The sequence below is a fragment of the Falco naumanni genome, chromosome 8 (genome assembly GCF_017639655.2).
Source record: "Falco naumanni isolate bFalNau1 chromosome 8, bFalNau1.pat, whole genome shotgun sequence".
Classification (NCBI taxonomy): Eukaryota; Metazoa; Chordata; class Aves; order Falconiformes; family Falconidae; genus Falco; species Falco naumanni.
This window is the reverse complement of record NC_054061.1, coordinates 44,059,002-44,081,318: the sequence shown is the minus strand read 5'-3', so window position 1 is coordinate 44,081,318 and position 22,317 is coordinate 44,059,002. Positions and strand designations below refer to the sequence as shown.

The window sequence follows — 22,317 nt, the reverse complement described above, 5'->3', positions numbered from 1 at the left end:
CCGCGGGCTTCGGGCACCCGCCGCAGCGCCGGCACCGGCCCGGGGCCGCGGGGCCCCTCCTGGGGTGCGCACAAAGTAACCCCAAGCCCGTGTGTGCATGCTGACGCCGCATGTGTATTTATTATCGCGAACGTTCACTTAAGCGCTATAGGTGCGCTGTAGCTTAAGTGCTACAGTGCTGCAGACACGGGGATCACACAAGTAACATGTAATAAATGGCGCTGGCTGAACCACTGACCCCGCTTCGGTGTCAGCTCATTTCGAGTTCACAAGTGAAAGGGTTAAACAGCGCCTATCGCGACACAGGCCGGCCAGCACAGCAGCGGCACAGCCGGCCCGCCCAGGTGGCGGGAAGCTCCCGTGCTCCCGGCTTCCCACCTCCCGCAGGATGCACGAGTCACTGACCAGCAGCCAGAGCCCCCGTTCCTCTCACCGCATTCATATTCCTGCCTGTGCTCCAGACCAGATTGCAACACGCTTTCTTGGGATGTGCTACAGCCATCAGCTAATTTAAAAGGGTGTTGTAGGTTTGTGTAAAAAATAGCACCAGTTAAAATTGAGCTGCGAGTCTGAACTTCCACGCTCCATTTATTCCAATGCATTCAAAAATCTCTACAAATTAGGACTTAATCTGAAGCCCTAGGCAGTAACCGCATTGACTTCTGTTTACCCCGGATCAGCACGTACTCTGCTAGCACCTGAGAACAAGAAAGGCTTTTTACTCATTTCACAGTTACACCGAGGCCAGGGAGCCACTCATCGCTTGCCTGCAGGGTGCCCAGGGGGAGAAAGCAGACTCCAGCTTCCAGTGCCTGTGCTCCAACCGTGGAACAGCACTGTCTTCCACCAGCATTAAGCACCTAGTTTGGAAGCAGCAGGCCGGTGGGTGCTGGGAGGTTTTGTTAGTCCTCGCCTTGTTCTTCCATCCTTATACTGAGCTAGGGCTGTCGGTGACAGGATTCGGGCCAGCTGAACAGCAGGGCAGCCACAAGCAGCTCTTCCGTGCTCATGTTTTTCAACAACCATGAACCTTCACGGGTACATATGCACACTGAGTTCACTGAGGTTTGTTCAATACAGAGATCACCTTCATGCTCTTGTGATGTCCTTTAAATCTCCACCTGCCTCTGAACAATTCTCAGCTGTGGAGATTTCCAGGAAAAACAAATTCACTTTTTATTTGCCCACCTGCCCAGCCCATGCATTTTATACAGCATCAGAGTTCAATTCCCCACACCTCTTCACAGTTTACAGTCTTTAAGTTAAACTGGATGCTTAAATAGCTCTCAGCGGGAGGGATTACAAAGCAACACTGCACTCATATGCGCATGAGCTTCTGACATAATAAGGTGACACACAAAGACATCAAAACAAGAACTATATACACGCCACAGAACTTCACATCAAAGCTCAAGAGTTGAGTGCTGCCTGCTACCAGCAATCAAATGCAAGTGAAAAATAGCATAAGAATGTGAAAAAAACAACAACAAATGTTGCAAATGCTTATGATCAAGAAAAAGAAATAATAGAAACTCAGGGCTCACCTGCTTGGAAAGCGCGTTCCATCATATCCAATAAACCCAGAATTTCAGTTTAGGTGGCAGTGGGGGCGTAGGAAGTTCCCAGCACACCCCAGGGCAGCCTGTGTTGTCCCTGCCCCTCGTGCCAATGTCCAACAGCTGTTTCTGCTGTCATTTTATAAGCAGGACTGGTGAACTGATCTGGCCTACAAGCGCCTCTGTGCTCCCCGAGGCATTTCTTTATTTGGATCACTGCTATCAGACCGCGCGGCCCCACGGCAGCCGAAGCGGGACGGGCTGAGGGGCTGCAAAAGCAGGAGTAGAAACATTTTTTACAGCCACCTCCTCAGCACTGGGAAGGCTTTGCCATCCTATACTTTCCACACAACTCCTTTCCACAACAACTCCTTTCAGCGTCTCTCTCTCTCCTCTATCCTGTTGCAGATTTTCACAAAACCTGAAGAAAACATCCGTCCTTAAGGCCTGTACCTCCCTGCAGAACAGGGCTGAACCCAGGCAAGCCAGTCAGCCCTAGAGGGGAGCTTACACATGCAAAGACAAGACAGCTGCACCTTGCTCCCTCAGGGAACAAGGCTAACAAGCCCCACATTACACCATCTATACAAGCTATGAGGAGAAAACAAATCCTAAGTCACTGAAACAATGATTCAATCAATTTGTATTACTGCCTACAGGGTAGGACAGGCAAGGTGGCTGGGGAGGGCAGGGTCAAAACACCAGCTACTTAAATACTACATATGGATTTTGCTTTCTGCCAGCGCTGGCACTGCCTTGCTGCCCTGGGAGCCTGCCACGGGAGTCTCCCTGTGAAAAGGTAAGAAAATTATGACCTTCCTGCCCACCTCAAGTTGCCTTCTAGACAGAATTTGAAGATCTCTTATTACGTTTTGAGAGAAATAATAAATCAGTCCAGCAGACCACTTAGCGTTCAGTTTCTCCATGCAAAACATATTTTGACAAGTTTCTTAAGCTGTCACCTTTGCTCAAATCACAGTTTAGCACTCAAAAAAGATCAAATGGTATTAAACAAAATAGAGAAGTTTGTACCTCAGGGGGATGTTAGCAACTTTCCAGTTTCTCTCATTTCCACCTTCTATTCCACAAAGGTACACATCTTAAATTTGATTTTATAAATTAGTTACCATGGTAAGGCTTCTCTCTGACAAAAAAAAAAAAAAAAAAAAAAACAACAAAAAAACCACCAATACCTGTACATCAGCCAAAGAGCCCATTGCAAAGCCACGCAGAGTCTTTTTTATTTCTCACAGGCCCTGCCAGTGTGAAAACAGCCAAGTGAGCACTTTTCTACAACTGCCTTGTACTGCAGAGCACTGCTCTCCTGGAAAGGTGCACACTTTCAGCTTGTGCTCTGAGGCTATTACATGACATTTCTTCCCTCATTTCCAGCCTGTGCTCTTCTCCAGTCTGGCATTTCAAGGTACAAAAAGAGGCATGTGATAACTGCCCATGATTTCTGGATGTGATAACCTAGTTATCCAAACGATATTGCTCTATACGTACCACATACTTAGCTTGTGGCAATGAACCATTTCTATAGCTACCTTTGGAGTATCAAAGATTTCATCTTAAGCCCTGTAGTCGTCCATGCAAAGCATTTTGTTTGGCTTTACTCACCTTAGCACCAGATCATAGTTCCACCCAGTGATTAATGAAAACAAATCTGATTTTCACATTAGTCCCTATACGGCTGCACAAAAATATTACAACAGAGTCATTTGAAAACTTTCATTATAAAGAATGACTAGACTAAAACATATATGGAAATCTTCTTGTGACGTTTGTATTTCTGACTTTTTTAAAATAAAGACAAATTATACCTAGTTTTTAATGATGTGCTAAGATGAATACTGCATCTGGTGTTTGCTGTAACAGCAACCTGAAAATTGTATGTTTACACGTTATACACACAGACACAGCCATGTGACCGCATAGCACTGGGAAGATTACCTACTGCTTCCCATTTATTCAGTTCAGGGTTGTATTTCTCAATACTCTGCAGATACGTTCCTTTTGAATAGGAATATCCTCCTGTTACATAGATGCATCCATTCATAACCACCGTGCCACACTCCATCCTTCTCTCCATCATGTGAGCCATCTGCTTCCACTCGTTTTGCTCCGGGTCATAGCAGTCCGTGATCGTGGTCTGTCCACCCACAAAATAGATCTTGTTTTGTAAGGTAATTGAACACAATCCATATTCTTCAGGAAGAAAGGAACACAGTTCAACTCAACATCATAACGTTAACTTAAACTGCAACTGCATGACAAACACTGGGCACCACTGAGGGTAGCCATGTTTCTTCACTGAGCTTAGAAGACACCTCAGGATTTTCTGCTACACTTGGTAAAAGCAAGTTCAAGGCATTATAGAACATACAGACGTGAGCACCAGTATTTAAAGAGAACTGCTTAAAAATCTTAGTGTTACTGAATGTAGAACACAGACAAAACTATTTTAAAATTCATATAAATTTTTTTTGCTAAATGCTTATGAATAGATTTTATAAAAAGTTAGTTTACTGTATTATTTAATAGAATGCAGCCATTCCTTAGTTCAATATTTATATAGTGAGTGATTTCCATAGAACAGATGCTTGAAGAGGGTCTTCCCCTCTCCGAGTCAGGAAATGGGAGATGGTCCCACTCTGGCCCTTGCTGCCCTACAGACGTTGTTCCTTTCATTAGGAACATGCCAGAAATTCTTAAGTGGGCTTAAAGACTCCCAGATACAAGTAAGGAAATCAGCTCTACACTCATTACAGAAATTGTTGTTTACCTGGATGCGGACTTGTGGTGACTATACTCCACTCATTGCTACCTGAATGGTATCTCTGGATTTTATCATAGGTGCAGCTTCCCCTGTACCCATAGTGACCTCCGGTTACATAGATGACTTCATGCAGGACACAGGCAGTGGCATTTCCAACACCTGCACACAGTGTGAAAGTCACAACACACCTTCAGACTGCACACCATAACCACAGTCTCTTCCATCCACAATCTCATTTCAAATGACTCGTTAATTAATAATTTTGGGTGAAATTATGCTTGCAAGTATTTAATTGAGTGTGAAATTAACAAAAAACTTGCTAAGACACCTTATTTTATCAGTATTAGTCAAGACCAATTAAATAGAACTGCAGTAGCGGATACATATTGCCTGTAATACAGCCACACAACATTTCACAGAATCTTTATGCAGTAATTAAAGACATTGTCACATTGGTTTTGGAACAGGGAATTACTTTCAGTATTTCACTAAGTTAAGAGAGATTTTTAAAAGTCACTCATATGGCAAGGACAAAGACAATGGGAGTTGAGATCATTCAGTATCTTGGGGTATCTTTTCTGGTATTTTTAGTCTTTCTCACAGTATTAATTACGCTATTGTATAAACAAGGACACAATCAGAATGGAGCCACGTTAACGCTGTCTCTAGGAGAACAAAACAAAATAAAACAAGGAATCTAACAAGATTAAATGGACCAAAATTAGGAAATTAGTGTGTTTTTTTTTTAAGGACCTAAGAAGTTCCACACAGAAAACAGGACAAAACAACTGCACAGAATGTGTAACTCCTCACAGTATTAGGGTAGCATTTCTGTTTTTAAAGGAAATAGAAAGTGAGTAATGGTATTGTTTGTGGAAAATACACAATGAAGAAAGTTGCAGAAGCACAGTAAGTGCTTCTTTCCTGTTACATATGCCTCCAAAAACTCTCATGTATGTAGAAAAATACTATGTTGCATCAATTCACTATAAAATTTTATAACTAATTGTAAATAATTGCATTAATGTATAAAAATGTATGATAAAATGTATAATTGTTTATATAACAAAACAATACCCTTCAGTTAGTCTGTGATCCAAATTTATACATTTTGAATAGATCATTATGTTGGCTGCCAGAAACAGGTATTAGTGTTTATTATTCTCCCACTAAGGATTAAACTGGGGATCCTGCACAGATGATACACTGAAACATGAGGAAACCTCATGCAATACGTTCTTAATGAAGATGACACCTTTATAAATGACTGCACAGAAAATCTTAGTAATCTGATCTTACACTAAAACAATACAACCCCTTGACTGGAGCTTGCTCTTTGACTGTCTGCTGAATGGACTCTAATTGCAGGTAGTTTTCTGATTTCTTTCCCATTTGAACAGAAATTTTACTCCTGAAAGAAGGCAAAATTAAACCGAGACTACCACGTGATTTTCCACCTTAGAGCTCTGTACAGCCCACCACTGCATCTAGATGTTTGCAGTCATTTGGCCAGTAAAGACCTGAACCCAAGCCCACCAACATTAACAGGAGATTCCCGTGGACTTCACTAGAACTTGGATCAAACCCTAAGTGCCATAGGCACTTAAAAGTGGTGAACACAAAAGGATCAACATTTGAGGCAGACGCCATACAAGAGCTTACCTACCTTTGATCATGTTTGCAATAGGAAGCCATTTCTTTTTTAAAGGATCATAGACCTCAGCTTCTTGCACCGGAGCTCCCTTTCGGTAACCACCCAACACATAGATGCAGCCACTCAAGGAAACTGCACAGTGGTAATACCTCGCATCAAGCATGGGGCTGCCTTCTGTCCACTCATCCCTCTCACTGTTATATATCCACACGGTGTCAAGGGCTTCGATGCTCTCCGTTCTATAACCTCCTGTCACATAGATGTCTGGTCCCAAGCTAGTGACGCCGTAGCTCTCTCTGGTGTGATCTGGCATCTCTGTTCCCTGGACCCAGGTGTTGGTTAAAGGATCCCAAACATGCACTTCTGATAAGGGATGCCAGTAATATCCTCCTATCACATACATGGCTGCTGTGGGTCTTCTGGAAAGACCTTTAGGACTGAGGTTCAGGGCACTGTATACAAGTGACCTTATCTTACTGTTGTTAAGTCTGCATTTTTTTTGCAGGCTTAAAGCCGACCTCAAATACATGTTATCTAAGTCTACTTTGATGCAGCTCAGCAGTTCATAGATGTCTTCAATTCTTTCCTCCACGTTGTGTCCAACCCACTTAACGACAGCTTCAACGGCTGCCTCTTCTTTCCAAACATTGAGGTTCTCTCTGGAGAGAATAAAAGAGAGCTTCTCCTTGCCAACATCCAGAAACTCTTCCTGCTTCCATACGTCTTCAAACTGCCACAACAATATCCTCCTGGACTCTTTTTCTAGCTCCGAGCAGTCGTGATATTCGGCAAAGGAGTGCATCCCTATGCAGTTGTAAGTATCTAAATGCCTCACCAGAAACCGCTCGCAGGCTTTCTTTACCGACACGAACTGGAGGAGGTCTGCAGCCTGGAGCAGGCTTTGGACATTTCTCTTTGTTATCTGGATCTGTGATGTGTACGCATAATTCACGAGGGCTTCCAGAACGGCATGGCTGAGCTCGGGGAGCCTGATCTGGTTTTTAGATTTCTCCTTCATATCGGCTGTGAACATGGCTTTGAAATAGCTGCTGCAGGCCGCCAAGGCGGCTCGGTGGCAGTGGAAGATGACCCCCGAGGCGCACTGCAGGGTGATGTCGGTGAACAGCCCGTCCAGGTAGAAGGCCCGGAACGCCCGCAGGAACTCGGAGGGGTGCGAGGAGTCCGTGTAGAGGTACGAGTAGTCCTCCGCCCCGGCCGCGGCCATCGCCGCCCTGCAGGGCCCCCCGCCGCTTTGTCCGCTCCCCGCCGCCCCCGGCTCCGGGCCCGCCCCGCGGCCCCCCCGGCGCGGCGCTTAACGCGGGCGGAGCGCGGCCGCGGCGAGGGGCGCTCCCGGGCCCGCGGCGGCGCCGTGACCATCTTCGGAAGCGCCGCGGGAGGCGGCGGGGCCGGCGGGGGGGGCAGCTCCGCCGTCGGTGCCCTGGCCGCCTGCCCGGCCCGCCCCCGCCAACCCCGCGCCGCCGCGCCCCGGGGGAACTGCGGCCCGGACCGCTGCCCGCGGGCTCCCCCCGCCGGGGCCGGCTGCGGGGATGACACCCGGCCCGGCCGCACCGGGGACGCCGGGGCCGATGCCGGGGGAGCGGCGCCGGCCCGGCGGCACCCAGGCGCACGGCAAAGCGAGGCGGGTCTCGGCCGCCGCGGGCAGCCACCCGGAGCCGCCTCCCGCAGGGGCGCCCCGCGCTTCCGGGCGCTCGGGGGAGCGATGCCGGGCGGGCAGCGGGCGCCGGGCGCTCCCCGGTAGGGAAGGGCAGGATTCGGGAGGGGGCGGGCAGAGCGCTCCCCGAACACCTGGAGCTGGCAGGGTGCCAAGGCCGGTCACCAGCCCTGTTGACAGACTGCGACTATAAGTAAATAATTCGGGAAGAAGGCTGTACCGGCTTTTAGCGCTTCTGAGAACGTCGTTCACCGTTTAAGAAGTCTTTTTTTTTTCCTCTGCTAGCAGAACGTTTTCTGCAACGCAGACCTTTACCAGTGTTTGAAGCACAGAAGCCTCTGGGGTTAAGCAGCTGCACTCCCTCCTTCACCTGCAGAAGGGTTCGGATCCTTTGGATCCGGCAGCCAGGCTCCCCCGGCCCTGCCAAAGCTCTCCGGGATTGCAAGGACAGGCCGTGTGACGTACGGAGTTAGACTCTGTAACTCGAAAGTTATAAAGTAGGTATGTTCATTGCGCGCAGATGCACGGGGGATCGCTCCTCCACAAGCATGCGTGCCCGAAGTGAGGAACCATCTCAGATTTATACAATAAAACAAATGAATATTCAATTAACGCCTATACATATTCGTTACCTAAACCGCTTACTCTCGCTTTGTATGTTAATTAGCTTATCAGTCCTTTGCCTGGAATGTGGTGGTCTTGCAGGTTTGTAGGTGATTCATGTTTTTGTGACCATCCGATCTTCTTCAGCAAGGAGACTTAGCACTCCCTCCCTCTAGATAGCATTGGAATATCTCTCATCCTTTTCTCATTCTTTTTTAAAGTAGCCCCTTTGTTAGAGGAAGAAGGGCAGGCGTCTCCTCAAAACTGTAGGTGTCTCCTCAAGGCTGTGTGCCTATGTGACCAGACACCGCACCCATGACCAGTCACCATACCCACATTCCTTGAGCAGACATATACAATCACAATCGATGTCCAGTCCCCATTTCACACTATTTCTCCATATCACCTGGTTTCTCCTACCAAAAGGAAGCAAATATATGTTATTATTATCTACATCCCGGCAATACCCAAAGGGGGAAATCTGGAGAGATCCTGCTCTACACATTAAAAAGCACCACTTTTTTCTTTGGATTACAGGTGGCACTTCACCATGCCCACACCAGAAGCACCAAATAAGGAAGAATGTGAACTGCGAAATGGATATGGACATACCCCTCCGCCATCCTTCCTCACACACCAACTGTGCCACAGGCCTCGAGGTCACCCTTGGCCTTTCTATAAAAAGACATACATAATACATCTATAAGAGACATAAATAAGCTAATCCAAACAAAAACCAACCAACCCCTCACACATCTTTGCTTCGGTTTTTCAGTCCTTCTTGATGCACCATTAGCCCAGGCAATCAGGGTTTTGTGGTGCAACCCCGGAATTAGCCACAGCCCTGCCTTCTCTGACCCGGGCTTCTCCCTCAGCTACATTACTCACTCCCGTTCTTTCTCTGCAGCATTCCCTTGTACAGCCCTGACTGTTTATACATTGCCATGCCAACAGCTTTGTTTTGCTGTGGTTTTGCACTTTCCATTTCATCAGCTTCCTATGTACAAGCAGGACCTTCTCCCAGGCCATCCTACCAGCACATAATACTGAGTATGCTTCAGAGTGGCTGGTGTACAGCAGCAGACCTGTTAAAATACAGAAAACTTCCCATACACACGTACGCCTTCTGCTACAGATCTCTTTTCATAACAACTTTACCCGAGTCATTTCCCTCCCAGGCAGCACGTTGATTTAAACCACCAGTAAGTCTGGAGGCCAGCAACACTTAGTACTGAGCATGCGTCCCTTCAAGGAGCTTCTCCCTTTCTCTTTTGGCTAGGTTACCAGCTTAAACCAGCTTCTCCCTTTGGAGACACTCATCTCCCTTCCCTTACACCCAAATGTGAAAAAATGTGGTAACTGTGGTGCTTCAGAAAAGTTATCTCTTACCTTTTATTAAGAGGAGAAAGAAAAATCCACCCAAGATTATCTCACATTAATAGCTTAATGGTCTACCTGCTGCAATTGAAAAATTTCTTTTGTCTCCAACATGCACTTTGCCCAGCAAACAGCATCAGCTCTACCCTCTACTTGATTAGATCATAATTGCTAATATTTCAAGTAGTCTACTTTGCTTAATCTACTCTCAACTCCTGCTTTGGTACTTTCATCAAAACCACAAAAAGCACCCCTTTTCCAGCACAAAGATTAGTTTTTCACTCAATCTCTCACTCTCACAGCAAACTACAAGGTAGGTTTCTTAAGGCTAAAAGAACAATAGTCACTATAAGTGGAAGAAAGCTGAATAATTGTTCATATACTAGCTTTTCATTTGTTTAAGTAAGCAGTAACTGAGATTGGTGCACAAACTGAAAGCAGACCATCTCACAACTCAGTTCTGAAAAACATAGAAGAGACCAGCATGAAATCTGGAACATTCAGCAGCGCATTTAGAATGAAGGAGACACAAAACTTTAAAAAAAACCACTAACCATACAAAATTGTACTATGCAACAGCCATTACCATTCTTTTGTACGACCTGTAAGTCAGACAACTTACACCTGCCACAGCTTGAGACCCATGAGTTCTTCAGATGCTGCATGTCCTTGCACAAGACAATAGGGTAAGATCTCCAATACAAATATCTCAGGCACCTATCAAATATCCATCATTAAAGCAACACTCCTGAGAACTCAAGTATATTGTTCTGGACACAGACAACAAACTGTTCAAAGTAACCTTCTACAATTCATTAAAATAGATGAAGGGCTAAAAGCAGGACCAATTAGGTCAAGTATTCAAAGGAAATCTTTATTTATGTACACTGTCAGCCTGAAAACAGCCAAGACCACCCCTAAAAACCTTCAGCTGAGAAAAAGAAGGTAGTGACAGCATCAAATGTAAATAAGAAAATGAGAACAATGTTGCACAGAAAAGAGGAAGACAGCTACAGTAATCATATCTACTGAGTTACACCTCACACATCTGCAACACGTCCTGCAAAATATGGACCAATTCCTCAGTTATTAAGGCACTTACGCTAAAACAGACATCAATTCAATAGCAGATTACATCATCTTTTTGGACCTTTTATGGGACTGTAAGAAGGAAAACACGTAGCATGAAAATACATTATTTAACTTTAATAAGACTTATTTTTAGTATCTCTATATGCATAGCCCAACTCTTAGGGCTCACCTCACTGGGACTGCTAAAGAGAAAGACTGCAATGTTCACAAATGATTCCTTAACTTAAAGGCAGAAAAATTCTCTTAAAAAGTTAAAATGGACCTAGATGTTCCCTTCCAGCCTGTAAGAGAGGATTATACTGTAGATGTGGACGAGAGCGATTAGGCTAAATCACTGTGAATGTGTATACATATACACTGTTCTATGGGCCTGTACATTGCAGCAGAAATCCAGCAAGAAAAAAAAGCACCTGGCTGACTCCAGAGCTGTCAGCATGGAAGACCAAACCAGCGTCAGCTCTATACAGAGTGGTGGTAGCAGCACACTGTCAGGGCAGTAGTCAGGAGAATGGGAGAGTGACTTTTCTTTAAACAGAACACCAATGTCCTTGCTGCTGTCCAGAAGAGAAGGGGTCTGACTGACAAAATAAATGATGTTATCCAAAGGCTGACACCTACGCTTGTGCTCACTTTCCCGATGTCCTTACAAGAACAGGTGCCTGACAACACACAGGCCAGCAGAATACATTACACAAAATCAGGCATGTTGATTTTGTCAGTGACAATAAATTTTATTGTCTTTTACAATATAAGATAATATTAAGTATTAATGGTAAAACATTTAGTTTATTGAAAATATAAATGCATCTTCAGATCAAACAAGATTACAAGCATATCAAATAACTTACAAAATTAAACATTTATCCTGATCAAAGAAGTATAAAAGCCAACAACTCCAGAACCATGCTCCTGGCACCTAACGTTTCGTAAGTAAAGAATTTCATTCTTATGTGCACTAATCCTACTCCTTCCCCTAAGTGCGTGGAACAGAAAAAGCCAGTTAAGTAGTCAGTAAAAGCTTGGGGGGGTGGGAGGGGGTTGTACAAGATTAAGAATAACAGCAATTCTTGCAACCCCTCTTCTCCACTTCTGTTGGAATGTGTACTATGTTAGCAAGCCATTTTAACTTCACTTTCCCACTATTGCCAAGACTGAGCATAAACAGTTTTATATCATGTTTAAAGAAAACATTAAGTTCAGATAACAGCCTGATTTTACAATCCTGTGCTTTTATACACACGCAGTTTTTCCCTCCCAGGAAAATAAAATATAACTCTATTAGTTTCCTTTTATCATTTGAATTATTCCTTTAAAATCAGTTTCAGATAAGACATAATATCAGTAGCTGATGACCAAACCAGAACAGAACACTCTACAGGACTGAGATCTTTGGCCAGTTGAGAAACCTTTTTCTCCAAGGTATATCCCTGTCTGGGCATAGCAATATCATCCTTCTTCAAAAACATTACCGGACATAAGTCATTCCCACCATCACCTATATACACAACTTGTGTATAACTTACTCCTCGCTCCAACTGTTTATCTAGAAATTCTTTTAAAACTTTCCTTTTGCAAAGGTTTTCAGGGCACCTCACACAATGGTGAGCATGGAAGTTCTGTACAGTAAGATAGCCTGTACTGCTGAATGCTGCAGGGTTTGTAAACACTTCATCAAACACCTTATGGTAGCCAGCAGCTTTCAAAATCCAGTCAATAAATACTGTATTGGAATCTGAAACAATTATGCAGTCAAACAACTCTTTGTTCTTGCCAATAAAACCCAGAAGATCTATCATTCCCGCAGTGAAAGGAATTGTTGTCATGGTTCTTTTCATCTCGTCTTCTTTGACGCCATTGTCTCCCAAGTAGACAAAGACTCTGCCCATATATTCTATCCAATGTCCTGGTCGGTAGGAGTTTCTTAATCCATTAGGAAGTTTTTTCTCAGGAGCACATTTCACAATCCAGGTATCGCTATTTTCATCTACGATTGTATGGTCAAAATCAAAAACCAACAGAAATTTCATAGCTGTCAGAAAATAAGTTTCCAAAACAAACAAAAAAGAGAATTATTTATATAAGCAGAAGTACTGAATTCCTACCCTGATCTTGTGCTCAGAAGAGAAAAATACTGCAAGAAAACGAAGCATTAGGACAAATATATAAACAAAGTGAGCTATTTATGGCCACTACAGCTATGGAAGGTTGCGCTGAAGTTAAAAAACCAGTTTGTCAAGTTGTAGTTCAGCATCAAGCTTCTGCTTAAAATAGATAATGTGAAAGTAACGAAACTCATGCTGCATAGTTACTAACACTTGCTAACAGAGTCAATCTTCCACTACTCAGGCACCACCAGTTTTACCAACAGTTCTAAATTTCTCCACCATTGCTTGCCAATGAAACCAAACAAGAATTCTCCTGGCAAAACACCTTAGAAGTTATTTCAGAAGGGAACTAGTACAGAACAGACGGATCCAGTTTAACACGGACACACCAAATCAAAGCAGTCAACGAAAAGAAATATTGCCGTTTGGGGGGTGGGGGGGGTGGTGGTGTAGCCCACCTCTGGGCTACGGAAATTCCTAGGAGCAGAAGACACTTCATCCGGTACTTTTAACGCTACTGCCTCCCAGGCAAGTCCTCTCACACCCGTAACGCCAGGCCCGCCGGCCAGCGCCCCCGCGGAGGCAGCCCCCAGCGCCCCGACAGCAGGCCGCGCCCCACGGAGGCGCAAGGACCTGGCCGAGGGGTGAGGCGGCCGGGGGAGCCGGGCAGCAGCACAGCACAGGGGTGCCGGTGGCGGATCGAGAGCCCGTGAGGGACAGGGACAGGGACAGGGCCTGGTCCCGCCGCGCGCAGCCGACCCACCTCCGCACCCGCCGCTTCCGGCTCCCTCCGCGCGAGCCCCGGCCGCCTCTCGCCACGTGCCTCAGGCGCACGTCATCACGTGACCCCCGCCGCCCGGTCGCCCGGCAACAGCGCGCGTACACAGTCGGCGCGGGGCCATGGCGGCGGGGCCCGCGCTCCCCCGGCGGCGGCGGCAGCAGCTCGCCCGTGAGTGTGGCTCCCCCCGGCGGGCACCGCGACCGGGGGGGTGGGGGTGGGGGGCGCGGTGCCGAGCCCGGAGCCTCACCGGCTGTGCACGGCTCCGGGAGACCGCGGGTGTCCCTTGTCCTCGTGCCCGGAGTGAGTCTCCCCAGACCCGGCCCCTGCTCTCCCGGCTGCAGGCAGCAAGACGGGCTGCTTCTGCCCAGAACTACCGAGAAAGCGCTAACCTGGATCCGCGGAGGTACGGCACCGTCCCGCAGCCCAGGGCAGCTCCCTGTCTGCAGGGCGCAGCCGTGCCAGTGCAAGGCCACCGTCCAGGGGGACACGAGGCCTGGTCCCTACCGTAAGACAAACAGATTGGCAAGTGCATCTGAAGAGCAGGCTCTGACACCAGCAGGGCTCCAGGAGAAAGCCTCCCGGCATTTCAGGCACGGTGTGTCAGTCTGCTGCGGATGGGATGGACGCGGAGAGTCTCTTATGAGCACTCCGCTCCGCAGAGCGCCGCTGCCTTCAGCAGGACCAGTGGCGGTTTGAAGGGCATTTCACAAAACGTAGCGATCACCTAGAAAATCCGTATTTATGCATGCGCATGTGTCTGTATGCCTAATGCAACAAAGAAACGCTGATCTTTGCAAGAAAACAAGAAACTGTTCTACAACAGATCTGTTTTAGTAAATACGATGAGTGTGCTGGACAGGGGTGGTAAGGCACAGCCTGTGCCTAAACTGCTGCCTCCTCCACCTCCGGCCAGTGGCATGCCTTTAACAACATTCCCCCTTTCCTTTCGGGAAAGCTCCCCGGTCCCTGCTGTTCCCACAATCGTGCCCAAGCACTGCTTGGAAAGCGTCAGCTACCACAAGCCAAACCTGTACGTGCACACAGACAGGCAAGGCGACACACGAACAGTTAGATCAGCCAGTGCCACAGCCCCAGCACCTGCTCTGGCCATAGTGTGACATACAGATGCCCGGGGGCTGGGGGCAGTAACTAACAGTAAGAACTTAGTATTGTTGCTACGCAAACATTCAAATCCTGATACAGATTTCAATATAGGATTTTCTGATATCAAGTAACCTCAGTATCTTTTCTTCTGCACAGCACCACATCATTTGGAAGAAAATAATGTTCTAGATGGATATTTTCTTCCAAATAAAGTAGATCTTCATCAGGTAATTGTATTGCCAAAAGCAGAATGGGAAAGGATTCAGGACAGTCTTGGGAGCACAACTAGAGAAGCAGCACGTGTTCTCGCTGAGAAGAAAGAACGGGAAGAAATGCACTTACGCTCCAAAGCTGCTGTAAAAGACTGGCCCAAAACCACTGTGGTAAGTACAAGATACATTTGTAAGCAAGGGGATTCATTTTCATATATGCAAAACCACTCACAGTAACATTTCTAGCTGTACTCCCTTTGTATAACGTTTGCTTTTAAATGTGTATTTTAACTACATTTAACATCTAAAATCAACTTTTTTTAAATTAAAACCAAAATGCAAAATTAAAAAAACCCTTAAACATTAAGTACATCAGTACATCACCTTCAGAATAGTTTATACATTTTTAATCCCTGGGCTTTAAATGTGGTTTCTAATTTTATCTGCTCTATAGGACCTGGCACAACAGAAACTTAAAGCCAAAAAGTTACGTGAAGAAAGGGAAAAGGAAGAAAGAAAGTTACTTGATTTGGAAGAAGAACAGTTCCAAGCAGCAAAACGGAAGGAGGCTATTGATCGTGCAAAAAAATACCTATACTATCAGAACGAAAGAGTGAAACAGTTACATGTTTGTTGACAACTTACAATTTTTGAATTCAAATTGTACTGAATGTCTTTTAAACATTTCTGAACATGCAAATCACTTTAAATGTTCTCTTGCAGAGTGCACTTCTACTTACTGAGGTCCTAAGAGAAAGAGATGCTCAAGTTGAATTTAAAAAGTTAAAGTCAGGTGTTCACAAAAAAAAGGGTCAAGAAATGGAACATGAACGTAAAGAAGCTATTATCAGAGAACAGGAGGCACATCAGCGTTATCTGAAAGAACAGGCATTACGCAGAGATCAGCTGGAACAGTAAGTAATAATTAATAAAAAGAAACCCTACTTTATTATTTAGCTAAACTCTCTTCTCACAAATACATTCTGTAAGTTTTTTACAGAAACTTAATTATAATTTGATTCACAAATGTGACACTGTGCCACAAAATGTGACATCCAGAGTGCCACAAAAGACCTTGCACAAAAGGGAAAAGCTGAGATATACACTGCCTTTTAATTGCCAACAGTTTGCATGTAAAATTGCCTCTGGCAGGCATCAATAGGTTTTAGTCAAATCACTAATCAAAAGCTGTTACTCAAAGTGTATTTTAACTCAGTTTTGGTTCCAGAAAAGGAAAAGGTTGAACCAGATTTTCCATCTGCCTATAACTAGATTCCAGAGAACGCATCAAAAGAACACATCGCTGCCACGTCCACTCTTTTTCTCAACCCTTCCAGAAACCTTTTGGAGGGGTCCCCAGCGATATTTACAAGACTGGCCCTGATGGTCTGATAGAAGGAATCAAATTCCCTGAGGCAGAGGAATGGTTCCAAGTCTGGTCTCACTTATTCCAGGTCCAACACGAAAAGTCCTTGCAGATCTTAATACAGAACACTACCAGCTTAAGCTGTTGCCTGCACACCCAGGAGGAGAAGCATAGATACAGTGGGATTTACTGGGGAAATCTTGTTCACTGAGGATGCTGCAAAGATAGGCCACAACATTATGAATGTACAGGTGCTAACTGAGTCATTCAAATAAAACTTGTTACCACTAGACTGCAAATCAGGAGCATACCGTGTAGCTCATTTCTGGTCAGAGGATAGAGGGCTACCATTACAAACAACGATGCTACTTTTCACCTCTGATATTCTACCCACCTTCAATTCAAAGTATCACATTCCTCAGTGCAAGGTGCCTATGGTTATGCAGAATCTGTATCTATTCATTACTTTGTGCAGTTCCTAGCTTATTTATTCAACTCTTTTTCTGATTCAGAATAAAGCAGCACAAGCATCAGGCAGCTCTGGCCAAGCTAGAAGCTAAAAGAGAAGGGGAACAAATACAGAGATTGAACCAACTGTACCAACTGGAAATTCAGAGAAGAAAAGAAAAGGAACAGGAGGAAAAAGCTGAACGCCAGAGGCAGCATCTTGTAAGTAACACAAAAGCAGACAGTTTAAAATGCTTGTTTCACCTTGGCTGCTAGAGTGAAACAATAGCATTTGTGTATCTAAATGGGCCTACTGGTAACAGGTTTGCTGACAGCTTCCGTAGCACTGCATCCTATGCCTACACCTACCCTGCCAGCTGCAGGCCATGTCTTTCCTTTGTGCTTTTGAGAAAGGCCTCTTGGAGGCAGGTCCCTTCTCTTGTCTGAAGGGACATTGGTACCTGATGCTTTGACTGGTCTATGATTAAAAAAGTCTGCCATGGATATCAAGGAATATGCTCCTTGACTTGAGGACTGATTTAAGTCCATTTTTCATTGTTAGGAAGAGGGGAATGGCCTGAGACTGAACATAACAGTGTCTTTTTAACTTGACTTTCCCTTCCCTCTATGACTGAAGAAGTTTAGAAATTTAGTCAAGAGCTGCTGCCTTCTCTCCATCTTTGAAGGCATCTCGTTAAATGCCAGCTAGAAAAGCCTCAGACCGGTTGTGGCCAGCACACAAAAGACAGTTGTTTTTTCACATAAACATATACAAAACTTTTTGGCTATGATTTGGATTAAGCTCTTAGACTGGGATAGTTTTGGATGAGGTAGGGCAGGAGCAGCACAGTGTATGTGTTAGTGGGGAGTTGCGCAGTTCCATTCCTGTCAATGTCCCCCTTTCCCATCTGTGTGAATGGGAGCAAGGGATAACACTCACTGCGTTGCATAGCAATTTGTTTGTGTAATGGGCTAGAGAAGCAGCTGTTCAATGCTCAATTCCCCTTCTTCCTCATATCTACTATCACCTCTTCATGCACGTTTAATCAGGAAGGCAGAAGTATGTGGCAGTACTAAGAATCCCTCTCCTCTGTCTTTGAAAGAAACATGAACAGAGACAACAGGGAGTGATTCTTTTAAGGTGCCACCCCAGCCCCAGATTTTCTAAACTTCACCTGTTATATCAGGACCATTTTGCCCACACAGGAGCATGTAAGTGACCAGAAAATAATCAAAGCAATAGAGGAACAAAAACAAATGGAAGAAGATGATCGGATCAGAGCTCATTTTAAAGCAAAGGAAACTATTGCCAAGCTCATAAAAGAGAAAGAAGCTGAAATGCGTAGGTAGGTACAAAGCTAGAGTATAAACTGTAAATAAACTAAAAATTATATTGTAATAATTTTCAAATCTTTCAGACTGATGATGTAATACAAGCCACAGTTATGCTAAAAATTAAATTCTACTTATGGGGAGAGTAGAGAATTCAGGAGGAAAAGGAAATACTTTCTCAGGTTCCTTATGAGTAGGTGTGTCTAGGAGTGACCTCTTTGCCCTTCAAAGTACAAAGACTTACGGAAGTGCAAAGCTCTATACCAGCATGTTGGGAACAGTGGTTTTCCATATGGCCTGCCAAGCCTCCACCTCCTCAACAATTAAAGACAATTAAAATCCTTGATGAAAGTATTTTTGGACATAACCTGTGTTTCCCTGAGTCCCCTTCTTAACTAGGCACCTATATTAATCAATTACCTTGGGATATTATTAAGGGAAGATTGTTTATGAATTTCACATTGAGGGTACGGCACAACTATACCATTGAACCAATCTAAGAGTTTCCTTCTCTTCCGGCTTCTGGTCAATATTCCCAACATTTCTCCCCTGATGGCAAGGCCAAGATGCTAGGCAAACTGCTCACCAAGAGATCCAGCTCATTATTGCAAGAGAAAACTAGCGTTACAAGAATACAGGGCACATCTATTAGCTAAATAAGATAATTTAAAAAAAAAAAAAAAAAGAAACCAGAAGGAACACAAGGAGATCAAGGAGCTGAGTGGGTGGGCCAGCCTGTGTGGCAACAGTAGAGAAAACCAGAAGCAGGACTGCTGAGTTTGGTAGCAGTAATGCTTCAGGTAGACCCAGGTGGCGTTGGATGTTTTTGCAGACTAACACAGGAACGTCACGACAAGATCATTAGCCAGTTATCTGTACAGATGAATGAGGCACTGAAGAGGGAAGATGATCATCTTGCTAGAGACATTGCAAAGAAAGAAGCTGAACATGAAAAAAAATGCAAAGAGAAAGAAGCAAAAGAAAAGGCAGCCATTGAATCTATTGCAGAACACAGGGCCACTGTGGTAAGAAACCTAGCCTGTTCTTATCCCCGCTTACTCCAGCCGAGGAGCCTGGCCCACATCAGAGCTGGTGGCTCCAGTGCCATGCATCAGCATCATCTGCTGACATCTTTCATAGGGTACTCTCCCACTTCCATGTTGGGTGCACATCTGCCTGGGCTTGGACACTGGCCAGCCACAATGACTGTGCTCATCACAGCACTGATACAGGGCTGCTTCTGCTGAAACATATGATTTCTAGCTTATCAGGCTAGCTCCTTGGTTAAATATTTTTGCTGTATTTTGTAAATTACAGATGAAGATGAAAGTAGAAAAGGAGAGAGAAGAAAAAGCAGAGGGTAAAAAAGAGCTTCATGCATTAATGGAAAAGAACCGCATCTACCTGGAAATGGAAGAAGCCAAGAAACAAAGACAACGTGATGCAAACATCGAAGTACAGAAAATTCAGATGCAGCAAATGGTAAATAGAAGAGCTGTACACTGTCAACCCCTTCAGAAAGAAACACACATCTAAATCAACAGCACTCGATCCTGCCTGAGAGGAAGCGAAGCAGCTTGCTGTGTTTTGTTTAGGGCTTTTTGTTTGTTAGTTTTGGGTTTTTTAAATCATGTATGCTCCACATATGCTGGTGTTAGGGACAGCCTCCTCCTAGAGCAGTGGTGCAAGTCAAGGCTAGTTTGTAATGACAGACGACATGCTGTCCTGTGCCATTATTTACTGCTGCCCTCTTGTATCTTCTGGGCAGGTCACCAAAGAGCAGCAGCTAATGCTGCTGTTCACTCAGCTAGTTAACGTACCCTTCTGTGGGAGGTGTGGCAGGGGAGAGAAGTAGAAAGCAATGGTATTTGCCAAGTATCCACTAACATCACTGGAGATCTCTATAAGCTTTTACCCTCTCTAAGTTTTAAGGGATAGTTATGTTGTGAAAGAAATACTAAGCTTTGTTATTCCCTTTTTTCCATCAGGCTGAAAAGCAGGCAAAAAAACAGCAGGAAAAGCAAGCAGACTTGGACTATGATACTCTGAGAGAGGTTATTGCACTTTGTAAGGAGCATGAATTTCAGAGCTATGCAAAACAACTAATTGAATCGGAGTCCAAGGCTACACATCACATTTATCCTCTTCTCAAAGCATCCAAAGATGGAAAAGGACTTGGACACTGGCCATTTTCCAGAAGAAGAGAAGGAATAAAAACTCATTTTCAAGCACAGAAGGGTGCTGGGACCCAGTTACCTTCTGTTGGCTGTGCTACTGCCCAGGAAGTTCAAAACACAGAATAACATTGAAACTATCCAGCGAGGAAAGGCAGAAGCAGCTTTCAGGTGGTTAAAAAAAAAAAAAAATCTTTCTAAACCGTACAGGTGGAGTTAAGCTGTAAATGATCTACATCAAATATATACTTATAAGTCTGGAAGTCCATTTGAAAAAATAAACCAGAAACAGATTGCCAGAGAACTGGTTATATTCTCAAAAATCCCCAGTTTGTATTTCATGAAAGTTGTTTCATTAAACTTGAGACAGGAATGCATGATGTATAATTGACCATCAATGTAACCCATTCCAGCCAAAAGATCACTATGGCTATTATATGCTTATTATCCATTGTTCTAAAAATTCACTGTCCCGTTTTTTTTCAGCCTGGGCTATGAATTCCTAGTGCAAAAGGTTACATTTTTCACTAGCCTACTTCCAGTTAAGTATTCCCCATAACAGAAAAAAAAAACCAGAAACAACTTTACAGAATCTACAGGGGAAGAAAAAACAACTTAATACTTGTAGAAAGTTAGAAGTTATAGTACTGCAGTTTTTATAGCATTTTGCAACTACCTCTGTAATAAAAACATCATGCTATAAATTAGTTATATGAAAATATGAACATGATTTGATCACAGACCTTAAAAGGTCACCTAGGGGGCAAACAGGTCCCAATATAGCTGTAAATAACTACTACAAAAAGAACATGGCAACAAGAGACAACATAGTTGGACCGTTTGTTCAAAAAGACTAACAGTGATTCAACCTGCGGTAATGAGATGCAGATCTAATATTGTTTCTCAGATTCCTGAGCTGACTTGCTCTCCAACACCCAAGTCACACACACTTCTCACTCCTTAAGCTTAGTTCCTTTGCTGAAATCTTACTATAATGTTCTTGCTTTGTTGAGAGTTAGGGTTTCCTATGATGACTGCCTCCACCAGTAACCTGGGGTCTAAGCAGGGTAGCCTCCTGTTCTGGGGTACACTGGAAACAAAGTCCAAGAAACCTGAGGCTTTGCTTTGTTGCACACAACTTTCTTTTCCAGCCCCACAGCTGCCCACCTCTGTCGGCCTAACTCTAGAAAACGTTCTAAAAAAACCCCACAACCAGGAGAGTTTTATACCAAGGATGTTTGTCAATATTTTAGTCTGAAAAAATGGGGATTTTCTGTACTTTCGAGTTTCCAAGCCTGGTTTTCAATAGCAACATGCTTTGAAGAAAGCGCAGAACTTTCAGCAAACACAAGGCCACCCCAGAGCCCAGGGCCCTCCTGGAAGCCCAGGGCCAAGCTGAGCTGGTTTCACCTCCCCTGGAGCGTGAGACAGCTGGATGTAAGATGGATCTACTCCTTCCCATCACAGCTATCACCTCCTCGAGGAGTGTCTTCCAGGCAGGGCAAAGGAGGAACTTCTGGGAGGAGGGGGAGGCGCGACCTCCTCCGGCTCCAGGGTCGCCAAGGGCTTTCCTCTGGGACAACAGTGCCCAGGGGCCACCCTTTCAGGTCAGGTGTCGGATAAAGGCATTTCCAGCAGCCCCTGCCCCAGGCCGGCCCTGCGGGACGCGGGTGGGCCGTGGCAGCGCAGAGCCAGGCCGAGCCGAGGGGCCAGGCCGCCGCGGCGCACGGCTGAGGCAAACAGGCGGGAAGAAAAGCTGCCGCGGTGGGAGCGGACAGAGGCAGGGGAGGGGCTACAGCCTCTTACCGGGAGCGGGCTCGCTACTGGGAAACGCGTATTTCACGAACCGGCTGCAGAGGAGGGCGGCTCCTGCCGGGCCGGGGCCTGTGCGGTGACCGCTGCCGCTCAGGCCTGCTCCGCCGCCCAGCGCGGGCCGTACCGGGAAAGGGCGCGGGCGCCGCAGCCGCCGGGCCGGGCCGGGCCTCCCAGCCTGAGCGCGGGTGGTGCCCGCCGGCAGCTCCCCGGGGCGGGACGGGCCGCTGTAGCCGCCGCGGCACAGCGCT

At 45.4% G+C, this 22,317-nt stretch overlaps 3 protein-coding genes across 9 annotated transcripts; 1 reads left to right on the top strand and 2 right to left on the bottom strand.

The window, feature by feature from the left end:
- Positions 1-570: 570 nt before the first annotated feature.
- Positions 571-7,461, bottom strand: KLHL23 (kelch like family member 23). 4 transcript variants are annotated; one of them, XM_040603670.1, is made up of 5 exons: positions 6,002-7,461; positions 4,342-4,494; positions 2,589-3,764; positions 1,545-1,825; positions 571-1,142 (listed from the first exon to the last, which is right to left on the bottom strand). In XM_040603670.1, the coding sequence occupies exons 1-3, from the start codon at positions 7,212-7,214 to the stop codon at positions 3,454-3,456; spliced, it is 1,677 nt and encodes a 558-aa protein (XP_040459604.1). In that variant the 5' UTR covers positions 7,215-7,461; the 3' UTR covers positions 571-1,142; positions 1,545-1,825; positions 2,589-3,453. The 4 variants fall into 4 exon arrangements, with proteins under 4 accessions (XP_040459604.1, XP_040459602.1, XP_040459603.1 ...); XM_040603668.1 differs by having other exon boundaries at positions 571-1,825; XM_040603669.1 differs by lacking the exon at positions 1,545-1,825.
- Positions 7,462-11,439: 3,978 nt separating this feature from the next.
- Positions 11,440-22,230, bottom strand: PHOSPHO2 (phosphatase, orphan 2). Of its 4 annotated transcripts, none has more exons than XM_040603678.1 (2): positions 22,061-22,230; positions 11,440-12,762 (listed from the first exon to the last, which is right to left on the bottom strand). In XM_040603678.1, exon 2 carries the CDS (start codon positions 12,758-12,760, stop codon positions 12,035-12,037), a length of 726 nt encoding a protein of 241 aa, XP_040459612.1. In that variant the 5' UTR covers positions 12,761-12,762; positions 22,061-22,230; the 3' UTR covers positions 11,440-12,034. The 4 variants fall into 4 exon arrangements, with proteins under 4 accessions (XP_040459612.1, XP_040459615.1, XP_040459613.1 ...); XM_040603681.1 differs by having other exon boundaries at positions 11,440-12,717; positions 22,061-22,227; XM_040603679.1 differs by lacking the exon at positions 22,061-22,230 and adding an exon at positions 13,602-13,677.
- On the top strand, positions 14,955-20,553 carry LOC121092500 (coiled-coil domain-containing protein 173-like). Its single transcript, XM_040603672.1, is given in 9 exon segments — positions 14,955-15,106; positions 15,390-15,563; positions 15,659-15,849; positions 16,814-16,970; positions 17,955-18,094; positions 18,913-19,105; positions 19,398-19,562; positions 20,069-20,248; positions 20,250-20,553. Coding segments are annotated over 9 exon segments (1,296 nt in total). The 5' UTR covers positions 14,955-15,055; the 3' UTR covers positions 20,295-20,553.
- Positions 22,231-22,317: the final 87 nt, after the last annotated feature.

Excerpts from the sequence above, each read along its gene's own strand:
- KLHL23 (XM_040603668.1), bottom strand. The coding sequence starts at position 7,214 with ATGGCCGCGGCCGGGGCGGAGGACTACTCGTACCTCTACACGGACTCC. Across the intron at positions 4,495-6,001 it reads TATTGCAAACATGATCAAAG|GTGTTGGAAATGCCACTGCC; the intron begins GTAGGTAAGCTC and ends CACTGTGTGCAG. Across the intron at positions 3,765-4,341 it reads CACCACAAGTCCGCATCCAG|AATATGGATTGTGTTCAATT; the intron begins GTAAACAACAAT and ends TTCTTCCTGAAG.
- PHOSPHO2 (XM_040603678.1), bottom strand. The coding sequence starts at position 12,760 with ATGAAATTTCTGTTGGTTTTTGATTTTGACCATACAATCGTAGATGAA.